At 42.0% G+C, this 25,675-nt stretch overlaps 1 protein-coding gene across 1 annotated transcript in view; it reads left to right on the forward strand.

Moving 5' to 3' along the window:
• Positions 1-24,371: 24,371 nt before the first annotated feature.
• The window catches only part of LOC141117770 (uncharacterized), a 38,795-nt gene continuing 37,491 nt past the window's right edge, over positions 24,372-25,675 (forward strand). Inside the window, exon 1 of the mRNA XM_073610798.1 lies at positions 24,372-24,706. Within this exon, the coding sequence (XP_073466899.1) occupies positions 24,430-24,706 (277 nt within the window). The 5' untranslated portion in view covers positions 24,372-24,429. The remainder of the gene's footprint in view (positions 24,707-25,675) is intronic.

Below are 25,675 nucleotides of genomic sequence, written 5' to 3' on the forward strand. Positions count from 1 at the left end.
TCAGCCCTGTTGGGGGGCTTTGGTGAGATATCAGGGGTCTTAACAGACCTCTGATATCTCCCCCTTGAGAAAGAGACAGAGGATAGAGATTCCCCAGTCCCTTTCTCTGCAGCCTCAGCTGCACTGAGAATGAATGGAGAGAAGACAGCGGCTCCTCTCCATTCATAAACTGAGACATCGTAATCACAGAAGATTACAATTTTTCAGTTATGTGAATGGACAGAGTCAGCTGACTCTGTCTATTCACAAAGCAAGGAGGAGGAGGACAGCGGAACGGAGGGGGAGAACGGAGGGGGAGAATGGAGGGGGAGAACGGAGGGGGACAGAAAAGGAGAGGGGATCGGAGGTGACAGTCACAGCGGAGAGGCACAGAGAAGGAGAGGGGATCGGAGGTGACAGTCACAGCGGAGAGGCACAGAGGAGGAGAGGGGATCGGAGGTGACAGTCACAGCGGAGAGGCACAGAGAAGGAGAGGGGATCGGAGGTGACAGTCACAGCGGAGAGGCACAGAGGAGGAGAGGGGATCGGAGGGGACAGTCACAGCGGAGAGGCACAGAGGAGGAGAGGGGATCAGAGGGGACAGTCACAGCGGAGAGGCACAGAGAAGGAGAGGGGATCAGAGGGGACAGTCACAGCGGAGAGGCACAGAGAAGGAGAGGGGATCGGAGGTGACAGTCACAGCGGAGAGGCACAGAGGAGGAGAGGGGATCGGAGGGGACAGTCACAGCGGAGAGGCACAGAGAAGGAGAGGGGATCGGAGGTGACAGTCACAGCGGAGAGGCACAGAGGAGGAGAGGGGATCAGAGGGGACAGTCACAGCGGAGAGGCACAGAGAAGGAGAGGGGATCGGAGGTGACAGTCACAGCGGAGAGGCACAGAGGAGGAGAGGGGATCGGAGGGGACAGTCACAGCGGAGAGGCACAGAGAAGGAGAGGGGATCGGAGGTGACAGTCACAGCGGAGAGGCACAGAGGAGGAGAGGGGATCAGAGGGGACAGTCACAGCGGAGAGGCACAGAGGAGGAGAGGGGATCGGAGGGGACAGTCACAGCGGAGAGGCACAGAGGAGGAGAGGGGATCGGAGGAGAGGGGATCGGAGGGGACAGTCACAGCGGAGAGGCACAGAAAAGGAGAGAGGAACGGAGGGGGATAGCGGAGAGGGACAGAGGAAAGGAGGGGACATGGAGGAGGATGCAGTGACAGTCAGCGGTGAGCGATCACCGCTGTGTCACTAAAGCAGCTGAAAGCCGGCGGGGGGGAGAATCTTGTAACTCCCCCACCGCCGATCACAGCTGTCCTCCAGGTATCGGGTGAAGCATCGGGAGCATTTGCCCGAGTACAAGTACTCGGGCAAATGCTCGGTATCGGTGCCGATACCGATACTAGTATCGGTATCGGGACAACCCTAATATATATATATACATACATATATACATACACAGTATATATATATATTTATATATATATATACATACACTATCTCACAAAAGTGAGTACACCCCTCAAATTCTCAAATTCTTGTAAATATTTTATTATATCTGTTCATGTGATAACACTGAAGAAATTACACTTTGCTACAATGTAAAGTAGTGAGTATACAGCTTTCTTGTGCATCATCTTTAGAAGAGGCTTCCTTCTGGGATGACAGCCATGCAGACCAATTAGATGCAGTGTGTGGCATATGGTCTGAGCACTGACAGGCTGACCCCCACCCCTTCAACCTCTGCAGCAATTATCGCAGCACTCAGACGTCTATTCCCAAAGACAACCTCTGGATATGACGCTGAGCACGTGCACTCAACTTCTTTGGTCGACCATGGCGAGGCCTGTTCTGAGTGGAACCTGTCCTGTTAAACTGCTGTATGGTCTTGGCCACCGTGCTGCAGCTCAGTTTCAGGGTCTTAGCAATCTTCTTATAGCCTAGGCCATCTTTATGTAGAGCAATAATTCTTCTTTTCAGATCCTCAGAGAGTTCTTTGCCATGAGGTGCCATGTTGAACTTCCAGTGACCAGTATGAGAGAGTGAGAGCGATTACACCATGTAACACACCTGCTCCCCATTCACACCTGAGACCTTGTAATACTAACGAGTCACATGACACCGGGGAGGGAAAATCATTAATTGGCCCCAATTTTGACATTTTTACTTAGGGGTGTACTAACTTTTGTTGCCAGCGGTTTAGACATTAATTGACTGTGTGTTGAGTTATTTTGAGGGGACAGCAAATTTACACTGTTATACAAGCTGTACACTCACTACTTTACATCGTAGAAAAGTGTAATTTCTTCAGTGTTGTCACATAAAAAGATATAATAAAATATTTACAAATATGTGAGGGGTGTACTCACTTTTGTGAGATACTGTATATATACTGTAATATATATATATATATATATATATATATATATATATATTTTACAACTGGGCCTTTTTTGGCAAGTTTTGATGTGACCAAGGCATTGAAACACCTTCTGTTTCTTATAGATATTGGCATAGCTCCCAGCTGTCCCTGATTTCGATGGATTGTCCTTGATTTGGAGCAATGTCCCTCCGTCCCTCATTCTTCCTCATTTGTTTCTCATTTTGGTCTGATCTATATAGATGTATATAAAATGCACTTTTTATCTATCAAAAGAGAAGTTTGGGAATAGTGATATTTTGGAGTTGTCAATAGCCATAGCACCACTCATGGTTCTAGCATCCATGTCCTTGTAATTCAATAGTTTGCACAGAAATGGGCGAGGCTCGTTGCCTGGTGGCAAAGGGCGTGTTGGGACTCTATGCGCCCTCTCAACTGCACACAGGTGGGAAAAGGTATATTCACCCCTTTAAGTTCATCAGCAAGGGCAGAGATAGACATATTGCAGGATGTTACAGCAGAGAATATATCACGTAGAGTGGCCTCTGGTTCTTCTGCATCTGGGGAAGATGCATGTGGCACAGCAAAAATGTCCCCAGGAGTACTCAATGTGTTCCACTCAGGGGGCAATCTGCCTGCATCCTCCAGTGAGACGGTGTCATCGGCCTCCAATTGACCCCCTGAGACATCTCCCTGGGCAGAGGAGGAAGTCAGGTGTTCTTTAGGAGTCCTCCTGCCAAAGAGGAGCTTCTGAGCAGCCTTCTGAGCAGAGCATTTCTCCGTGGAGGAGCATTGCGACCAGGCGCCATCTTGGCCAGGATCCTCCATGAGGCCTCAGTTGTCTTTGAGCCGTTTTGCCATATCAGCAGTGATATCGGAGTAGCAGGAATGTGGGTGCTGGGATGTAGGTACTGTGCACTGGGGTCCATAGAAGAACGATTTCAGGTGGGTTCAGGATAATAGCACGGATTTTCGTAGGAGAAGGAGACAGATGCGACCAGCTCCATCCTCTGCTCAGCCACACCCCCATCCAGCATCATCCCGCTCTTCTTCCCCCTCAGCCTTACTGTCCTTAGCCTGCCTCTTTCAATTATGGAGGTACAGCATTACATGTGGGCATTACGTAGGGTGGTCTCTATGCAAAGTCTGCCTAGAAGCACCCACTCATCCAGACTGACATCCACCCATCAAGGAATTGTGATACCTAACTCCTCTCAAGAACCATAGCTTCCAAATGTCCTGATTTCAGGGGACTGTCCCTGATTTGGAACAAAGTCCCTCTGTCCCTCTTTCCTCCTCAATTGTCCCTCATTTTGGTCTGGTCTATATAGTTGTATATAAAATGCACTTTTTATCTTTCAAAAAGTGTTTCCCAGTGCTAAACCTTTCATCCAAATTCTAAATTGTTTCATTTGTAAATTCCAAAAGCCAATATAAAGGAATAGTAGTGGTAAAAAAAAAGCACTTGTGGGATTAAAAAATCATTTTTTTTGTATATTTCTCCTTTAAGGGGGCATGGTAGGGGGTGTGTCATATACAAAATAGAGAATACTTTATTAATCCCAAAGGGAAATTGACAAATTTTTGTGCCACAGACACACTTAGCAAAGACAACACAAGATCACAACAATGAACAGAACAATATACAAAAACACAACAAAATCAAATTAAAACTACACTACAAATAAAAGCATCAATACAATTAAAATACAACATATTACCACCTGATTGCCACCTATCAGTGCCAATCAGTGCCGCCTATCAGTACCCATTAGTGCCGCCTGTCAGTGCCCATCAGTGCCGCCTGTCAGTGCCCATCAGTGTCGCCTGTCAGTGCCCATCAGTGCTGCATATCAGTGCCCATCAATTCTACATATCAGTGTAGACTACATGGCAAATGAGGTTCAATGTAGAAAAATGTAAAATAATGCATTTGGTGGCAAAAATATGAATGCAATCTATACACTGGGGGAGAGAACCTCTGGGGGAATCTAGGCTGGAAAAGGACCTGGGGGTCCTAGTAGATGATAGGTTCAGCAATGACATGCAATGCCAAGCTGCTGCTAACAAAGCAAACAGAATACTGACATGCACTAAAAAGGGGATTAATTCCAGAGAAAAAACAATAATTCTCCCACTCTACAAGACTCTGGTCCGGCCGCACCTGGAGTATGCTGTCCAGTTCTGGCAACAGTCCTCAGTACTGTACTGGAAATAGAGCGAGTACAAAGAAGGGCAACAAAGCTAATAAAGGGTCTGGAGGATCTTAGTTATGAGGAAAGGTTGTGAGCACTGAACTTATTCTCTCTGGAGAAGAGACGCTTGAGAGGGGATATGATTTCAATATACAAATACTGTACTGGTGACCCCACAATAGGGATAAAACTTTTTCGCTAAAGGGAGTTTAACAAGACACGTGGCCACTCATTAAAATTAGAAGAAAAGAGGTTTAACCTTAAACTATGAAGAGAGTTCTTTACTGTAAGAGCGGCAAGGATGTGGAATTCCCTTCCACAGGCGGTGGTCTCAGCGAGGGGCATCGATAGTTTCAAGAAACTATTAGATAAGCACCTGAATGACCACAACATATAGGGATATACGATGTAATACTGACATATAACCACACACATAGGTTGGACTTGATGGACTTGTGTCTTTTTTCAACCTCACCTACTATGTAACTATGTTAGTATGTAAGTACCTCCTCATCAATGCCCATCAGTGCCACCTTATCAGTGTCAAATCATCAGTGCCCATCAGTGAAGTTGAAAACAACATTTTATGACAGAAACGAAGAAAAACTTTACTTTTTTGCAAAAAGTAGTCTTTTTTTAGTTTGTTTAGCAAAAAATAAAAACCCCAGAGGTGATCAAATACCACCAAAAGAAAGCTCTATTTGTGGGAAGAAAATTATAAAAATGTAGTTTGGGTACAGTGTTGCATGACCGCGCAATTGTCATTCAAAGTGCAACAGCGCTGAAAGCTGAAAATTGTCCTGGGAAGGAAAGGGTGAAAGTGCCCGGTATTGAAGTGGTTAAACAATGAAATAACCAATTTTTTTTAAGTTATTAAAAATTTTCTGTGTTAACAATGTTGGAAAATGTCAACTGAGAAATTAATAAAAATGTAAAGTTGAAAAAAATAAAAATCAAAATAGAATATGATTTTTTTTTTTTTTTTTAAGAAAAAAAAAGTTTTATTATGTTACCATCAGTTCCTCATAAAACATAGTTTAGTCTCATCTTCCTCTTGCTAGGATTCTTTATGAAGTCTTATCTAAGTAAAGAAGAAAGGAGAAGTTATACTTTCAATATGAAGTATTAAAAATAATATTTCTATATACTATAGAAATAACCAGAGAAGGGGACTTTACTTCACCAGTCCACAATACTTCCTCTCTGGGTGATAAACAGCACTAAGACCCCTTTCACACTGAAGCGCCGCCGCGTTTTAGAGGTGCTTTCCGGATGCTAGTGAGGTGTTTTTTTTTTAAGGTCACATGACAACGTGACCTTAAAGAAGTCCAAAAAACACCCGTTTGCGGTGCTTTTGAATCGCTTTTAAGGCGCTTCGGAAGCACTGCCCATTCATTTCACTGGGCAGGGCCGTTTTTGGAGCACTATTACAGCGCTCCCAACCTGCCCCAAAGATGCTGCTTGCAGAACTTTTTCTAACACCCCGCAAGTGCACCGCCCCAAATCTGCCTCAGTGTGAACGGGGTCTAAATTTGTTAAAAATAATCACTATTTACCACTTGCCCACCAGCCGTCGCAGTTTTACTGCAGCAGAATGGCACGGCTGGGCGAAACGACGTTATGTAACGTCACAGAAATAGAGAACCGACATGATGGATTGTATCGGTACCAGAGAGGAACTTTTTATACCAATTAATTAAAAATAAATTTATTATAACAAAGTTTATACATATAAAAAACACATAAAAACATCCAATTCAATCTGAGGTTTAATACAATAGTTACAAAAAGTATCACAGAGGTTGACGCGTTTCACTTATTAGCTTCTTCAGAACCGATTATTCAGTGATTAGTAACATCAGGTTATGTAACGTTGCTTCGCCTTGTGGCCACTAGGGGCGCGCGCCCCCTGCTTGCCCCCGGAGCTGATATGAGTGCTCGGCGGTCGCAATGACCAGGCTCCCGCGATCGTTGCTGACACACCGAGAACCGGGATCTTTGTGTGTAAACACACACAGTTTCTGGTTCTCTGAGGGGAGAAGAGACAGATCGTCTGTTCATACAGAGTATGAACAGTGATCTGTCATCTCCCCTACACAGTCCCCTCCCCCCTTCAGCTAGAACACACACTAGGGAACACACTTAACCCCTTGATCGCCCCCTAATGGTTAACCCCTTCCCTACCAGTGACATTTTTACAGTAATCAGTGCATTTTTATAGCACTGATCGCTGTATAAATGTCACTGGTCCAAAAAATGTGTCAAAAGTGTGCGATGTGTCCGACATAATGTCGCAGTCCCGATAAAAATTGCAGATCGCCGCCATTACTAGTAAAAAATAATTGTAATAATAAAAATGCCATAAAACTATTCCCTATATTGTAGATGCTATAACTTTTTCGCAAACCAATCAATATAAGCTTATTGCGATTTTTTTTTTTTTTTAACCAAAAATATGTAGAAGAATACATATTGGCCTAAAATGAGGAAAAACATTTTTTAATATATTTTTGGGGGATATTTATTATAGCAAAAAGTAAAATATAATGCGTTTTTTTTCAAAATGTTCGCACTTTTTTTGTTTATAGTGCAACAAAAAAAAAACGCCGAGGTGTTCAAATACCACTAAAAGAAAGCTCTATTTGTGAGAAAAAAAGGACGTCAATTTTGTTTGGGTGCAACATCGCACTACCGCGCAATTGTCAGTTAAAGCGATGCAGTGCCGAATCGCAAAAAGTGCTTTGGTCAGGAACGGGGTAAAATCTTCCGTGGCTGAAGCGGTTAAATAAACGAAAAAAGTGTACCTGTTCCATAAATGGCCATACACACTACAATCTTATTGTACAACCTCCTTTATATCTATTATTAACTACACAGTACAGGGGTATGCCTGATTGGATACTAATTGATTTGATTGTTTAGATTTGTCTTCATATCACATAGTTTTGGTAAAGTTAAAGGAGATTGTACAATCATATTGTACAGTGTATTAGCTTTACATTTAACAAAACTATGAAATATGAGGACAAACCTAAACATTCTGATCATTTTGTATCCAATCACACATGCCCTTATATTACATAGTTGATGGTAGATCTAAGGGTCACCATACACGTTACAGTCTGGCCATTCAATCTTTGTACAATTAACTTTAGATTTACCAAATCTTTGGAAACTGAACGGAAACTGAAGGGAGCACCGACCCTCACTTCACTTCAGGAAGTGAAGGGAAATCTCCCCACACAGATGCAAATCTTGGGCACGAGAGCCAGAATGGGGATGTGTGTGTGTAAACACGCACATCTCCATTCAGTCAGGAGAGGAGAGACAGATTGTCTATTCCTACTAAGTAGGAACAGTGATCTGGCTCCTCCTCTAGTAAGTCACATCCCCATACAGTTAGAAACACACAGTGAGGGAACACATATAAACCCTTGATCGCCCCCTAGTGTTAATCCCTTCCCTGCCAGTGACATTTACACAGTAATCAGTGCATTTTTATAGCACTGATCGCTGTATAAATGTCAATGGTCCCAAAATAGTGTAAAAAAAATGTCCGATCTGTCTGCCGCAATGTCACAGTACCGCTAAAAATCACAGATCGTCGCCATTACTAGTAAAAAATATATATATATTAAAAATGCCATTAATCTATCCCCTATTTTGTAGACTCTATAACTTTTGTGCAAACCAATCAATATACGCTTATTGCGTTTTTTTTTTTTTTTTACCAAAAATATGTAGAAGAATATATATCGGCCTAAACTGTTGAAGAAGTTTCTTTTTTTACATTTTATTATAGCAAATAGTATAAAATATTATGTTTTTTTAAATTGATGCTTTTTTTTGTGTATAGCGCAAAAAATAAAAACCGCAGAGGTGATCAAATACCACCAAAAGAAAGCTCTATTTGTGGGAAAAAAAAGATTGTCAATTTTGTTTGGGTACAACGTCGCACGACCGCGCAATTGTCAGTTAAAGCGATGCAGTGCCGAATCACAAAAAATGGCCTGGTCATTAAGGGGGAAATTCTTCCGGGGCTGAAGTGGTTAATACAATAAAATGTTGTGCTCTGTTCTGCAAATAAGTATTTACTTTTTCAGATGCTAAGTACATTGTTCTCCCATCTCTGTCCAGCAGATGGCAGAATGTAACCAGTGTTGGAAGCACACTGGTTATCTGGAAACTCACAATCAAGCACTTTCGGCTTTGTTCTCTTCCCACACATACACTCGCTTTCACTCTTGCAGAACACTGAGCTCCAAGGGCCGATTCACAGCATATTTGTGTAATCCAAATGCTTTTCTGCATGCACTGTTCTGATGCATTTTGGATACATTTTAGATGCATTTTTAATGCTTTCCAGTTTCCCTGTCACTTAATATGGTCCACAGGATCACCGCCCCCTCCTATGTGCCAAATGCTGCGCTCACAGACCTACCCCTCACTGACAGCTGCTGCTTAAAATTCAAACAGTGCAAAAATAATAATAAATGATTCACTAAAACCTGCCCTTACCTCACGTGAAATCAAATAGCAGCGCTAAAAATAGCAAAAAAATGTGTACATGTGTATATCTACCACAATAAACTAAAAGGTGACAAATTTACTAAAAGGTTAAACTAATTTAAACTAAACTAATTTAAATTTAAACTAAAAGGTTAAAATTTTATAATTTTTATAAAATGTTTTATTAGATGACACTCTATACCTGCAATATAGAACACACGCGAGTATGATTGGTTATCTGCACTGCCTATAAGATGGTCTTGCGGGACTACCAAGCAGTTCTCTTGCAGATATATAGGGGCATATTTAACATTTGCAGTAACAGAAGATTTTAAATGTATGTTGACTTGTGCACACAAAGCAATGTACACGTATGGTGCGAGCGGAGACACAGGGAGTGCGCAAGCGCGGTGTCATCATTACCGCGCGTCATACGAGAGAGGGGGGTATTTAAGAAAGATTGCCAGATAGTGCAGCCAATCCCATGAATAAGTCCCTTGTGACGAAACATGTCGGGGCGTGGCTACGAGGCAATCTGACGCGCTAGACGTAGGACGCTGTGACAGGAGGCGCCATACGAGAAAGCGGGGAAGCGGCTCCAGGAGACTCGGGGAACGGGTGAGAGTGTTTCCGAACACCTAGCTGCCTGGGTCCGCTGTGACCACCATACTCCCGTATACCATTTGGAGAGTGTTTTTTGGTGATGACCATGTTTGCTGTGCTATTCTGCTTGATTCAAGTTTATAAAATGTGAGTTCAATGGTGGAGGAGAGTGTTGCTTGTATTAAAGTTTATTGCGTTACTGCACTATTGGATTGCTTTTCTTTTTTTCATGTGGAGAGTACGCTTGTGTATATACTCTGGACATCCAACAGGGATTGAGTGGAGGTTATCACTGTACCCCCTACTGTGTGGGAATAGCCTGTGAGCCGAACACGAGAGTGTAAGGCAAAAGTAGCTGGTGAGTTTGCTCGCTGAAGGGGAGTGGAGATCACAGTTCACAGCGGTGTGGTGGAAGATTTTTTTCACTGAAGATCTATATCATATTATTTATGAATCATCACTCACATCACTACGTCACTGCTTATTGGACTTTTTATGTTACTAACCTAATATATACTGTATGAACTTAATAACACTAGATTATTTTTGATTATTTTTGAGTGATACTTAATAGGTTGTCACCTTTTAGTTTATTGTGGTAGATATACACATGTACACATTTTTTTGCTATTTTTAGCGCTGCTATTTGATTTCACTTGAGGTAAGGGCAGGTTTTAGTGAATCATTTATTATTATTTTTCCAGTTTCCCTGTCTTGTTTTTTTTTTCAAAGTTTCCTGGGTTTTGGTTGTTAGGAGCTGGCATCAGCTCCCCACTGACAGCAGAATGTAAACAACATAGCCATCATTAAAAAAAAAAAAAAAACAGCACGGGACACCCCGCCCCCCAATCCATACCAGGCCCTTCAGGTCTGGTATGGATTTTGAAGGGGATCCCATGCAAAAAAATCCATACCAGACCCACTGGTCCTGGTGTGGATTGGAGGGGGACCCCTGCTTCTTTTTTTTTTTATGAGCTCCGCTTTAAGCTGGCCGTCCACAAGCAGAATTTAGTTTTTTTTTTTTTTCATTTTAAGAACATTCTATCTATTTTGTAAACATTAGTTGAGTCAAATCGACATTCGTTTTTCAAGAAGACAAGAAAATTTGAAGGAGAATGAAAGTTTTTTCTCAAATGAATGAATTTCTAACAGCAAATGTGAGCTGATGGGGAAACCTGTCTTAGTGGAACTTCCAGGTGCCTCCACCCTACCGGGTTTTGTGTTGGCTCTACTAATGAGCCTCTAAGTGGGGGATTCCTAATATAATAGTGATCAAATAGCTCTATCTGGTATCTAGCAGGCTATACCTAAAGGGTATGTGAAAGGGACACTTTTGTCTCAGTGGATTTTTTTAAGGTTGTTCCCATCTATGACATTCAGATCTGAATTGATGGGTTCAAGTCATTTACTCCACAGTCGCTACCTTGAGCTAGTTAGATACCTTATTCTATCCACACCATATACACTGACTATTTTGTCACGGTTACCAGAGAGGGTGGAGTTTGCCGAACCTGGGGTCCTATATGGGTTTGCAAACAATGATAACCTGTGAATTTCTAGCCCCGTAGTCCGTCTTGTGTGGTGTTGCCCATTACCCAATGTTCAGGGTCAATCAGCACCTACCCATTTTTGTCCTGAGGAAGCAATTTAATGCGAAACGCGTTGACTAACAAGTTTGGAGGAGTTCATGGGCCCTATTTCTTGATACACGTATATATTTCAGAATGGATTGCTTTATAATTATTGAAATTAATCCATGCCTTCTTGTTTGATATTTGGGTATCTGTTGACCCTGTCCAGTTGAGGGCATTGTTGTCTGTCTTTTTCCTTGTCAAAAGAAGTTTATTGAGTATACAATATTATAAAGATACATAAAGTAAGTTTACAAGGATCTATAAAGTAAGCTCATTGTTTTACAGTAGGGTTTATATAGGTAAATATCATGAAATTTCAAATATTAAACATTGGGTTCACGTAAACCTAAATTAAAGATATATATCATTTCCTTAGTTACTTTTGTAGGTATTTAAATGATTTATACCTACTATACATATTGTTTACAGGTAGAGTGTATATAGGTCAAATAAATTCTGATAATGAGCTTTAATCGTAAGGTGGAGAAAAGGAAAGAGAAAGAAGAAAAAGGGTTGAAAGGTAGAGGTATGGTCCACAAGGTTGTCCCGCTCGTCAGTTTATTATTCTTTTTAGGTCTATCTTTTTATGTCAATTTTTGTCTGTGTATTTTTTGTATTTTTGTAATAAAGACATATATTTATATATATATCCTTTCTGCCTCATGTTGTGCCCACAAAGTCCTTTTTTTTTTAGAAAGTATTTACTGTCTCAATCCCTTTCATATAACAGCAAATGTTGCTTTCCATTTATTCCAAAAACTGAATGTTAACCTCCCTGGCGGTATGATTATTTCTGATTTTAGGTGCTGAAAGCGGTACAATTATTTTGCACAGAAATTTGGCGTTTTATATTGTAGGCCTGTAATTCTTAGGAATAGTTCACTTAAATCTGTCCAAACAAGAGTCTAGTAGATATCCCGGGTATGATAAAGTTTGAAAAACGAAATAAAAAATTATAATATAATAAATAACTATAAATAATTATAACAAATAATAATATAATAATAATAAAAATTATATAATAATATAATCAAATCAAAAACACTGAAATTTGCTCAGTTGCAGAATTTTAGCTTTCGTTACTTTAATGCCGCGTACACACGGTCGGACTTTTCATCTACAAAAGTCCGACAGCCGGTCCGACAGACTTTCGTCGGACTTGCGGCGGACTTGCGGCGGACTTGTTGCAGACTTTCTAACGAACGGACTTGCCTACACACGACCACACAAAAGTCCGACGGATTCTTACGTGATGACGTACACCGGACTAAAATAAGGAAGTTGATAGCCAGTAGCCAATAGCTGCCCTAGCGTGGCTTTTTGTTCGTCGGACTAGCACACAGACGAGCGGATTTCGGGGTCCGTCGTAGTTACGACGTAAAGATTTGAAGCATGTTTCAAATCTAAAGTACGTCGGATTTGAGGCTAAAAAAGTACGTTGAAAGTCCGGAGAAGCCCACACACGATCAGATTACCAGCCAGCTTTAGTCCGTCAGCGTCCGTTGGACTTTTGTAGCTGAAAAGTCCGACCGTGTGTACGCGGCATTAGTGTTTGATGACGGATCTCCCCACAAATCACTATCGCTCAATTCTGCGAGTGATTCTAATTTATTATCGCTTTTTTCTAGCTGCTCTAAAACCACTTTTGATGTAAAGAGACAGTTTTGGTTGCTATGGACAATCTCCAGTTTCCTGGCAGAAAGAACAGTTTTATATATATAAAACTGCATGCAGGACACTGGGCAGACCACTAGGGACAAAGGGGATGTGTAGTTATTTGATACAGTACTGTAATCTGTAAGATTACAGTATGCTGTATCTATACTGTGTGTTTCACTATTTGAATTTCCCGCCGAACTCCGTCCCCGTGCGTCGCACCGCTCGCAGGGAACGGAGCCCGTCACTGTGAATCGAGCGAGACACAGCGGCTCGCCGATCACAGCGGGGAGACATCGCAGGATCCAGGGGACAAGGTAAGTATGCTCTTCCTGGATCCTGCGATGCAAGCCCGAGTCTGGCTCGGGGATACCGCTTTTGGTATGTAAAATCCAACCCGAGCCAGACTCGGGAATACCGCCAGCGGGGTTAAAAGCAAATGAGTTTTTGAACGACATTCGTCAAGTCATTAAATGTACTGAGAATTTTTATATGAATGTCTGTATGAACATCTATTAGAAAATCTACTTCTGTGCGGCCAGCTTTAGTGAGTGGGTTGTGAACACAAAAGGAGTCACGGAGACAAAAAGTAACAGAGGTCATTGTTAAAGTGTCGGTAAACTCCCATGTATGATTTTTACCCAATAAGACTTACCTATATTTCCATTAAATGTCTCCTAATCCTGCACCATTTAGGAGATATTTACTTTAGATGCAGCCGGTGATGTTACCGGCACATGCTCTCTGAAGGAATGGCATACCCGTGCCGTTCCTTTAGGGCTGTGCCGTAAACAGCGACTCCTGCACGCATGCGTGGGAGTGACGTCTTCGCTGGCTCAGCAATTTACATCACCGTTTTCACCGTCATAATACAGTATGCTAGTAAGCGATGCATACTAGTACATTATGACTTAAAATTCCCAGGGCCTTTTTTTTTTATGTGGTTCACCACCGCTTTAAGGTTATAGAAAGGATAATATGAAAACAGCTGCATTTGATTAAGTGAGAATAGTTGATGTAGAGGAGTGGATACACAGAGATGAGGGCTGTGGTGTGACAATGTGGTTTTAATACTGCATGAGAGAATATCTATCATTAACTTTCCACAGTATCTACTGTATATATACATTCTTTGTTTCACAAATACATTTAAAATACAGGATGAACCATAGGCGTGCACACAGGGTGTGCCAGGTGTGCCTGGGCACACCCTAATCCCCCTGTGTGATGCAGATTCCCCCCTTTTAGACCCCCCCTGATATTTCACCAAAGCCCCCTAACTGGACTCCTAACAAATTGTAAAAAAATTATAAAAAATTGAATAATAAAAATAAAAACGACTGACACCGTCCACTGCCTTACTGACACCAATCACTGCCCTACTGACACCATCAGTATACTGTGTATACACATGCACACACACACGCATATGTGTTTGAACTTTGGTGTGCACACCCTAATGCAATAGGCTGTGCACACCTATGGAATGAACCAATGACTCTCCTCATATGGATAAAATTTAGCATGAGCTATTGGTCTCTGTAAATAATTGTTTTTTGTTTTTTTAAACAGATCACCAAAATGGAATCCTAGAAAACATGAAAAAAGAGCCTAATGGCTGCATCTTAAAACACATTTTAAAGGGCACCCAAAGGTAGCATGAGTCTATTTAAAGTGGAACCAAGGAAGCCAATGAAGCTGCCATTTTAGCTTCTGTTTGATCTGCAATTGCTATGGTGCTGCATGTGTGATCAGTTATTACACCATATTTCATGGCTTGACAGTGAGTAGAAAAGCAACTGTGACAACTGTGACAACTATCATACATGTATGCCTTGGATTTTTTGAGAAACAGTTAAATTGGTGGGTTTAGTTTGACTTTAATTATTTATCCCACCAGAGTCCCAGATCTAACACAGTTTAGCAATAAAACTGATCCGGTACTGTTAAATGTGTCAAGCTTTATAAAGAATTGTTTGGGTGAGAAGCCACCTTGCTATCTCACACCATTCTTTTTACCCTTCTGAAAGTCCAGAGCAACAGTGGTTTAACCAGACCAGTTCACAGACACATCTGACATCTTGCTAGATATAAGCCCATTCATTGAGGTTTGTGGTTGTGATAGATTGTTTGCTAAAAGGAATTTGGTCAAATTTCCAAGAAATAATGAAACCATTCAGCAAATAAAAACAAAACTGCCATTAAAAAAAAAGAAAATAATAAGCATTAGGGCTCAGTCCACCCAAAACGATATTATAGTTTTGGGTGGATGCTAGAGAGTTAAGATACCTGACAAGGTTGGTACTTTGTTGGTCTGCACACCTTTTGTGGCCGTTATGAGTGGTTTCCACCCTTCCTATCTGATTTTTTCATTTTTTTGGGGGGGGTGGAAAACACAAGGAAGAAGGAAGAGTGTTAAGACCATAATGGGTTGATTTACTAAAACTGGAGAGTACAGAAACTGGTGCAGCTCTGCATGGTAGCCAATCAGCTTCTAACTTCAGCTTGTTCAATTAGGCTTTGGCAATAAAACTTGGAAGCTGAATGGATTCTAGGCACAGCTGCACCAGATTTTGCACTACTAGGTGGACAGGACAGCACCAGGAATTATAGCATTTAGATTCCCCAATGGTGAAAACAAAAATGGGATTTTGGATGAAACATTAAAGGTAAAGCAGGACAGCAGACAAGCTGGAAGTGGATGAAAAATACAAAGAGAAGAGGACTGTGAGCCTTAGGCTGGGTTAACATATGTGCAGCCACGGTTTGTAGCCTGGTACGTTTCTGTTCACTGGTTCGGTGCCATTCAGGTCCAAATTTTTGCCTGAATTTGTACCTGAACCGGACCCAAAAATGCACAGGACCCTTTTGGAAACCGCACCGTGGCCACCCCGGACATGTGTGAACTGACTCCATTGAGAGCCGGTCACATTCACATGTCATGCAAATTGGATGCAGTGAAAACCGAATTCCAATTAGCACATATGTGAACCTGGCCTAAATAGAACAGGAGAATGACCAGACAGAGTGGGTATGGATAAAAGAGATAGGGAATGATGAAAGAGAAGAGCTGGCATGGATGGAAATGAAGGCGAATGACCAGAGAAGAAAGTGGGTATGGATCAGTGGCGGCCCATCCATAGGGGGCGCCTGGGCACCCCCCCCCCCCCCCCTCCTGTAGTCACCAAAAAAAAAAAATGGAAAAAAAAACAATTTTTTTTTTTAAACGGCCCCTTTAAGAAAAAAAAAACGAAAAAAATGTCCTTTAACTAAGTGCACGGTGTTCGGCCGCTAGACACAGTGCACTATGGGAAGCGCCCCATCAATACAATCATGAGATTGCAGACGCGGCGCTTCATTGGGGTGGGGTTTGGAGCTGCTTTGTGGCGTAATCTATTGCGCCAAGCAGCACCTGCCCGGCCGGGTGTTTTGTTCTCAGTGTGAGAACAAAGTCTCTTCCGGTGGGCTACAAAAAGATGGCCGCCGTGAGGACTAATAGTAATCCCCTTGTGTTGTGAACACACGGAGAAAGCCAGGAACTAGCACAGATGCAGCTTGAAGGAGGGCTGTGCTGCCGGGGACACAGATGTGAGGAGGATCCTGCTGCTCCACTGGGGACACAGATGTAAGGAGGGGCTCCACTGGGGACAAAGATGTATGAAGGGGCTCCGCTGGGGTCACAGATGTAAGGAGGGGCTCCACTGGGGACACAGATGTAAGGAGGGGCTCAGCTAGGGACACAGATGTAAGGAGGGGCTCTGCTGGGGATGCAGATGTAAGGAGGGGCTCCACTGGGGACTTAGATATAAGGAGGGGCTCCACTGGGGAAACAGATGTATGGAGGGGCTCCACTGTGGAAACAGATGTGTGGAGGGGCTCCGCTGAGGACACAGATGTAAAGAGGGGCTCCGCTGGGGACACAGATGTGAAGAGGGGCTCCGCTGGGGACACAGATGTATGAAGGGACTCCGCTGGGGGACACAGATGTAAGGAGGGACTGCACTGGGGACACAGATGTAGGGAGAGGCTCCGCTGGGGACACAGATGTAAGGAGGGGCTCCACTGGGGACACAGATGTAAGGAGGAGCTCCCCTGGGGGAACCTCATGTAAGGAGGGACTCTGCTGGGGGCACCTGATGTAAGGAGGGACTCTGCTGTGGGCACCTCATGTAAGGAGGGACTCCGCTGTGGGCACCTGATGTAAGGAGGGACTCCGCTGGGGTCACCTGATTTAAGGAGGGACTCCGCTGGGGGCACCTGATGTAAGGAGGGAAAGGAGGGACTCTGCTGTGGGCACCTGATGTAAGGAGGTACTCCGCTGGGGGCACCTGATGTAAGGACGGACTCCGCTGGGGGCACCTGATGTAAGGACGGACTCCGCTGGGGACACCTGATGGCATTTGGTGGCAGGCGACATGGCAAGTGACACTGATTCTGCATTATGGTGAGTTGAATGATTTAATTTCATATTACAATGTAATATTAGAAATAATGCGCTTCAATCATCCTGACACCATAACAACCATGGTGCCGGGATGATTGAAGTGCTAACACCAGGTGTTTGGAGTATCTTTATCTGTTGATTGTTAAACTTTCTAGAATACACATATTTCTATTGTTGTGCAGGATCTGGGCCTGCTGTCCCTCCCTCCCTTTCTCCCTCCCTCTCCCTCCACACCACCTTAGAGCCACGCCCCCTATTTCACTGAACCCATGCCCATTTTCACCAAGTGGGAGGGGTCAAAAAGGAAAGGCGGGGTCTGGTGCCCCCCTATCCTAAAACTTCACCTGCCGCCACTGATCTTGGGACTAAGGAACGTTGAAGCAGAATCACTGAGAGCACAGAGAGTTTGAAATACAGAGTCAGGGAGAAAATGACAGCCCAGCATAAGACAAAGAGCAGGAGTGGAACCATAAGGGTGGTGAGGATGGCAGCACGCAACTTGCAACATGAAGCCAGAAATTACCATGGAAAATCGGAATGGTGTAAAAGGCAGCCATCGGAAGAAGGAGCCACCCTGGAGGGGCATGGAGCTCTCAGGATGATAACGCCATGCCCCACAAGCAGGGTTGCCAACCTTCAGTACATTTACGGACAGTTTGTAAAAATCTGTGATTTTTTACAACTGTCTGTAAATATCAGGGGCTAATAATTTGTCATGCTGGGTTGACTTTTTAAGTGTAAACCAGGCAAATTACTTGCTATGGGTATTGTCAGTATTTCCATAATGTGGTTATACTATTTAAATATCGGTTGTCTTAATTTTTAATCAGAGTTTTTTAGGTTGTCAGTAAAAATTGTGCTCCGTGAGTAAACTTTCCAGTAAAAAAATGCTTCGGGAGGTTGGCATCACTGCCCACAAGGTGCAGGAGAGGAGAATAGAAGTTTAGGAGAGGAGAGGAGAAGTGGAGGAAGTTGAAAGAACCCTCAAGTACTCCAAACAGGAAATCTAAACTACCCTTTTATCTTTATATTATACAGGATAAAGGATGTAGGATTCCAGCTCGAGTTGTGATCAACCCTTGTCAAGAGGTGAGTTTAGACTTGTAAGAAAAAAAATGAACCATATAACTGTCATTTAATATGTTTAAGATGTTTTTAATTAATAGCATTATAATCTTTCATTAAGAGAGCATGTGCATTATTATATCTTCATAGGTTTATCAATACTTTAATACACCTCTCCACCATTTTCTATTGTGCGCTAATACAGTGGACCTAAACTTTGATTGTAGGTCCAACTTAATATCACTTTTTTATTATAGTTTTATATTAACAATACAGAAGTATATGCAGCTCTTTTGACTTCATATCGTTTTTATTCAATTTATGTAGCATGGACTAGTTTGTGTTCTGCTTTTCTTTTTCTTTTTTTTTTCTCTTTTTTTTTTTTTTAAGAGGAGGAGTTTTTCTAAAGAGTATGTCTAGTAAAAGTAACATTTCCGGGGTGGAAAATGTAATAATTAGAATTTACTGTGATGGTTTACAACACCTTCTCTGCTGATGAGCTATGCATCTCTTTTACTTGTTTCTTATTTTTGAAGGTAAGAGCTATAAGGCAGTCAAACGTGCTACTTCTAATGAACACCTAGTAATGTTCTGTGGTCACGTGGTTTAGTTGGGCATTCTTAACAAATGTTTAAAATATATTTTGCAGACTAAGGCTATATACACGTATAAATGAAATATATGGGTTCCCATTGCTGATTCCTGCTTTTGACAGTGCCGACCACCTTACAGTCATTGGTATCATTATGTTTTATAGTCACAGCCAGACTCATAACCCTTACAGGATAAAACTTAAAGATGATGATGATTATATGAATTTATAAACAGTTGCTTGTTGCCAGTTGCCAGTTTTTATTACTACCCCATAACTGTATGTAGATACATACAGTTGCGGGGTAGTAATAAAAACTGGTACTACTGGTAATATAAAGTAGTGGTATTCATAGTTAAATAACATGTGTAATCTGATTTCATTATATATATATATATATATATATATATATATATATATATATATATAAATTTTTTTTATATAGAAAATATATTTTTGTATGCTAACACTGCTGAATCATGTGTTAATACGTGAACAACAAGGAGGTTTAACAATTCAACAAATTAACTTTTTTTTTTTGGTTTGCCAAAAGTTAGTTAAACTAAAACTTCCTTATTGCTGTGATCCCTTCAATTTAGGGATAATAATATTGATGCAGATACTTCTAAATGATAGGTAATCAAATGTTATATATTTTTTTAACCACTTCAGCCCCGGAAGGTTTTACCCCCTTCCTGACCAGAGCATTTTTTGTTATTCTGTACTGCGTTGCTTTAGCTGACAATTGCATGGTCATGCGACATTGTACCCAAACAAAATTGACGTCCTTTTTTTCCCCCACAAATAGAGCTTTCTTTTGGTGGTATTTGATCACCTCTGAGGTTTTTATTTTTTGCGCTTTAAACAAAAAAAGAGCGACAATTTTGAAAAAAAAGCAATATTTTTTACTTTTTGCTGTAATAAATATCCCCCAAAAATATCTAAAAAAAATATTTTCTTCCACAGTTTAGGCCGATATGTATTCTTCTACGTATTTTTGGTAAAAAAAATCGCAATAAGTGTATATTGATTGGTTTGCACAAAAGTTATAGCATCTACAAAATAGGGGATAGATTTATGTAATTTTTTTTTTTTTTTTTTTTTTAATAGCAATAGCAGCAATCTGCGATTTTTTTTTTTTTAATTGTTTGTTTATTGAAAGTTTACCATGTTATACAATGATATAACAATATACACACATATTAAATGGAATAACATAAGAAAGAAGTCTATCTCAAGGAAACCACTTCATCACATTCTATGAATAAACAAGGGTAGGAATAGTATAACTAGTGATTGACATATAAAATATACACATCTAGTGTAGGAGAGAAAAAAAAGACCAGCATTAAATTATTCTAGGTATTGGTTAGCTACATGAACATCATGTCTGATTGGGTTTCTCCAAATTATATTCAGAAGCATCCCACGGTTCCCATGTTTTATCGAAACTAGGAAGGGTTTCTTCAATAATAGCAGTAAGATGTTCCATCCTACGAATATCACCTGTGTTATTTAGAAATTGAGCAAAAGTAGGGGGAGCTTTGGTCAACCAGCATTGGGGAATGGCCCGTTTAGCTGCTAGTAAGACGAAAGCCATCAAGCGATCTGCGATTTTTATTGGGACTGCCACATTATGGTGGACACATCGGACACTTTTGACACTATTTTGGGACCATTGTCATTTATACAGCGATCAGAGCTACAAACAGCCACTGATTACCGTATAAATGACATTGGCAGGGAAGGGGTTAAACACTAGGGGGCGATCAAGGGGTTAAGTGTGTCCTAGGCAGTGATTCTAACTGTAGGGGGATGGGCTCACTACAACATGACAGAGATTACTGCTCTCGATGACAAGTAGTAGATCCCTGTCATATTGCTAGACAGAACAGGGAAATTGTTTACATAGGCACCTCCCCGTTCTGCCTCTCCTCGCCACAATTGCGGGCCGCCGGCAAACATCGAGTTTGTGGGACCTGCGGGCACGCTGAAAGGCGGCAAATTCAGAGGGACATACAGGTATGCCCATTTGCCTACCTGTACCATTCTACAGACGTATATGTGTGTGCGGCGGTCGGCAAGTGGTAATTTTCTCATTCAAATACTTTTTTATTATAGTAAGTTGAAAGATTTCTTCTATTGATTGTATATATGTTTTGTTGCTTACAATTGCGTGTTATTAGTTGTTTGTTTTCCACAAACAAACCAATTACCATCTGTAGTCTAGTTCAGAGACATTCCCTGGGTCCTAAAAGATTCGTGGCAACCTGAGCACCTAGACTAGGCACCGGTTCACACCAGAACATGGTGCAGGAGAGGCGCACAGGTGAAAGCTCTACACTTGCAATCTGCAATCCAATGTGTTGTTAATAGCGGCACAAACGCAGATCACTGGGTTGCATTTGTGGACAACAAGGCACGTGGTACCGGAGTACCATTTAGTGCGTTGTTAAAAAATTGTGTTCACGCTACTCTTTCCATGATCTAATGCCTTTTGCAGCTCATTTAAATGAATAGGCTGTCAAAACGCAGTGCACGCAAACGCGCGTGTTCTGGCATCAACCAGCCCCTAATTGCTGTGGAGGTTATAGTAATAATATAATGAAAAGCGAGCGAGGCTGTTTCTTGTCCCCTCAAATTACCACTTTATCTACCTTTTTTGTTTCTTATCGCTGTCCTCTCTACCTTTGGTGTCTTGTCTCTTGCCTATATTCTGCTGTTCTCCCATTGAATAGAACCATTATAATATAGCTGTGGCCATTTGTTAAACGTGCTTTGCAGCCAGAGAAGCATATCTCCCAATTGTATGTTGTAACACCACTCCTTCCTTCACACATAGGAATTGGAATTAAAATTGGTATTAAAAAAAATTCCTTAGTGTCAGGGCTGGGTCTAAGAATAATATATGAATTGGTCTTGAAAAATCAAAAGGGTCATTTTATAAATATGGGTGGTATCTTCAAAAAAATATATTTGCTTAAGAAAAAAATATAGCGTATGCATAGCCATTTTCCAGTTTAGTAGGGAAGGCTAAAGGTTTTTTTAGGCTGGCTATGTCCCACTGAGGAGATTTCCCTTTTGTTCCTGTCCTGGAAATACAACAGAAAATTACAACATAGGTCTTTTTTTACATCTCATCGTGATTTAACAACATCCACTTCTCAAGCCCTGAAGAAGGGGGAGGCCTTTCCCCGAAACGCATTGGGTATATGTCAGAGACCGATGTGACCAGAAATATGTGGCCTGTCACAGAAAATGCCAAGCCCAGGTTCGGTAAGTAAATACACAAAAGTGATATGGCAAACAATATGGCAAACAGTGTAACAAACCAACAACCAAAACCACAGTGACACACAACAAATAACCTACCTAAACCAAATGTACATATAGATGTGGGATACAATCGTGATTGTAGCAAGCCGGGGCCATACACGGGAGATCAAGCAGATAGGGCTGGGAGCAAGACAGGACAGGGAGAGGGTGACAGGAGACAGAAAGAGCAGACAGGAAGGGATCCGGCTGCAGGGCAGGGGTCCAGGAGCGGATGCAGGTGACAGGTGGGATAGCTTCTTGCAGGAGGAGTTGTTGTCGGCACTCTCTCCTTGAGCAAGTCCATCTCCCTTAGCAAGATCGGCACCACAGAGGTCCCCAGCCTGTACACAGGTACGGAAGAGGAAGATTTAAGAGAAGTGCACACAAGGAGTTAGTGCTAGGTGCACGGCAGGGCTCCATACTGTTACTGGGAGTGAGGTAGTGGCGATACGCTGGACAGGTGAAGAGTGCATTGGCTCCAGGCCCGGACTGGCCATACTGCAGACCAGGCGTTTGCCCGGTGGGCCGAGGGCCACTGGGCTGCCAGGTCGCATGTCTTAAAAAGAGCTGGCAGGGCCGGCTGCAGAACAATATGCATGCATATTCCTGGTGATGGTGGGAGGATCAGAAAGTCTCTCCATTCCCCCGCCCACTATGGCAACTGAAAGCCGCAGTTTGCGCATGTGCCCTGCAGTCACCAGTCACCTGGCAACCAGGACGCAAGGGGAGGAGGAGGGACAGAGAAGCCGGGGCCATCACCTTCCCTATATGCGGCCGCAGCACCTTGCTGGCTTAAAGTGCGGGAGGCGGGTCTCATATTCGCCTCCTGCGAATGAAAGCTGATGAGGTGCTGCGGCCGCATATAGGGAAAGCAGTGCACGCCCACTCCTCTTCCCGCCTGTGAAGGGATTAGATCTGATGCTCCAGGGCAAGAGAGTGCTCCTTTCCTTAATGGTAACTATGATCTTTTTTATACTTGGCTCTGTGAGTAATAATTTGTACCTGGCTCTTTGAGTAATAATTTGTACCTGGCTCTGTGAGTAATAATTTGTACCTGGCTCTGTGAGTAATAATTTATACCTGGCTCTGTGAGTTAATAGTTTATATTGTACCTGGCTTCAACACACAAATCAACACATCCTGAAACCCCAAATCACTAACCGCCCAGACCCCCCCCCCCCGCCGTGAACGCCTCCTACAACCCCCCCCCCCCGCACGCGAGGGCTGCTCAGTCTAAAATGCCCAGGCCTTTTTTTGGGCCCAGTTTGGGCCTGATTGGCTCTGTGTGTCCCTTCTAAATGCATCAGTAACCGTGGTGATGTACAGTATATTACATTGAGAAAATTTAATAGAGATCAGTTGTCTGTTCAAGTAAAGGTACCTCATGTATAAGGCAGTGACCCTGTTCAAAGTGGCTAGCATAGCCCAGAAGAACCCACCCAAGGTAGGCATCTCATGTGACCCTTGCTTGGCAACCAACGAGGAGAAAGTGTCACCCGCCTACCCCTTACAATTCCATGTAGTTATGCCTGAGTAGGGCTTTATTATATCGCAAAGAATTGCCAGAGCACTATGAGTTATCTAAAGAAAAGTACAATAGAATCTACCTGCCTTGAGGCTCAATTTCTCTGTCTGAAATCTGTGAATGAGCTTCCCATTAGGAGATGGGTCTCTTCTCTGACTCGTTTATGCATGTGCTTTTGAGCTCTGTGAAGAATAGACTTTTTTCTTACAAGTACAAAGCAAATAAAGGAAACGTGAAAAGGAGCCTTTTTTTAAGCTACCTGCTGGCTGAATATAAGGATACAAAAGATACAAAATGTTTTTATGGTTTTTTTTTTAGATTTAGCTGACTTCAAAAAATGTTTTTTTTTTTTTTTAAATATGTATTTATTTATTTGATTATTCCTGACCATTATATAGAAAATATAATTAAACCACTTTTTTAACTAGAAATGAAGCAATAATGACTAATATACGGTTAATTAATTTTATTTTACAGGAGTAGCTATCAAACTATGTCATCCTTACATATTGACGTATGCTCCTTCTGGAGGCATGTTGAATATTTCGTGTTTGGTCAACAATGACTCACTAAATGGAACTAGAATGTTCTACTGGTTTCGGAGGACTTGGAGGGACCCTAAAAAGCTGGAAAAAGTTGCATTCTGTAGACGAGGCAATTCATCTGAGAAGTACAACTGTAAGCAGGAGGACACTGGCCCTGTTCTAGAATTACACAATATAAGCATACAGGACTCTGGAAAATATTACTGTTCCCTCATTCAGAAAAATAATCTTATATTTGGCAATGGAACAGCTCTTATTACTGGAGGTAATATATTTTTACTTTTTGGTTTTTTGCTTAATCCAGGTTTATGCTACATAAAAAATGTTGTGTTCCATTTTATATTCTCTGGATCACTCAGTTTGCAGCTTTCACCCTATAAACATTGTAGAATACAGCTAAACATATCTATTGTAGACTCCTTCTATCAAAACCATGTCTTTTATTCTTACTGAAAAGTGATGGAGGTTTTGCCTGTAACAGACACCTAAGCAGACTGTATACTTTTAAAGTAGATTTTAGTTTGGTATTGTGCATTAACAATTTGACAAAACACAGATGGGGTGGGGTGACAGGTAAGGTAAATACCATTGTTACAGAAGTAGGCAATACAGTTGTGAAACAGTGGCGTGAGTAACCATACAAATATCAAAGTCCCAAAACTAAATACAAGGCACCACCCTATATCTCTTTCTAAACTTTTTTTGAATGTATTTATAGACATACAGTATCTCACAAAAGTGAGTACACCCCTCACATTTTGGTAAATATTTTATTATATCTTTTCATGTGACAACACTGAAGAAATTACACCTTGCTACAATGTAAAGTAGTGAGTGTACAGCTTACATAACAGTGTAAATTTGCGTTTCCCTCAAAATAACTCAACACTCAGCCATTAATATCTAAACCGCTGGCAACAAAAGTGAGTACACCCCTAAGTGAAAATGTCCAAATTGGGCCCAAAGTGTCAATATTTTGTGCGGCCACCATTTTCCAGCACTGCCTTAACCCTCCTGGGCATGGAGTTCACCAGAGCTTCACAGGTTGCCACTGGAGTCCTCTTCCACTCCTCCATGACGACATCACGGAGCTGGTGGATGTTAGAGACCTTGCGCTCCTCCACCTTCCATTTGAGGATGCCCTACAGATGCTCAATAGGGTTTAGGTCTGGAGACATGCTTGGCCAGTCCATCACCTTTACCCTCAGCTTCTTTAGCAAGGCAGTTGTCGTCT

The sequence above is a fragment of the Aquarana catesbeiana genome, linkage group LG13 (genome assembly GCF_042186555.1).
Source record: "Aquarana catesbeiana isolate 2022-GZ linkage group LG13, ASM4218655v1, whole genome shotgun sequence".
Lineage (NCBI taxonomy): Eukaryota > Metazoa > Chordata > Amphibia > Anura > Ranidae > Aquarana > Aquarana catesbeiana.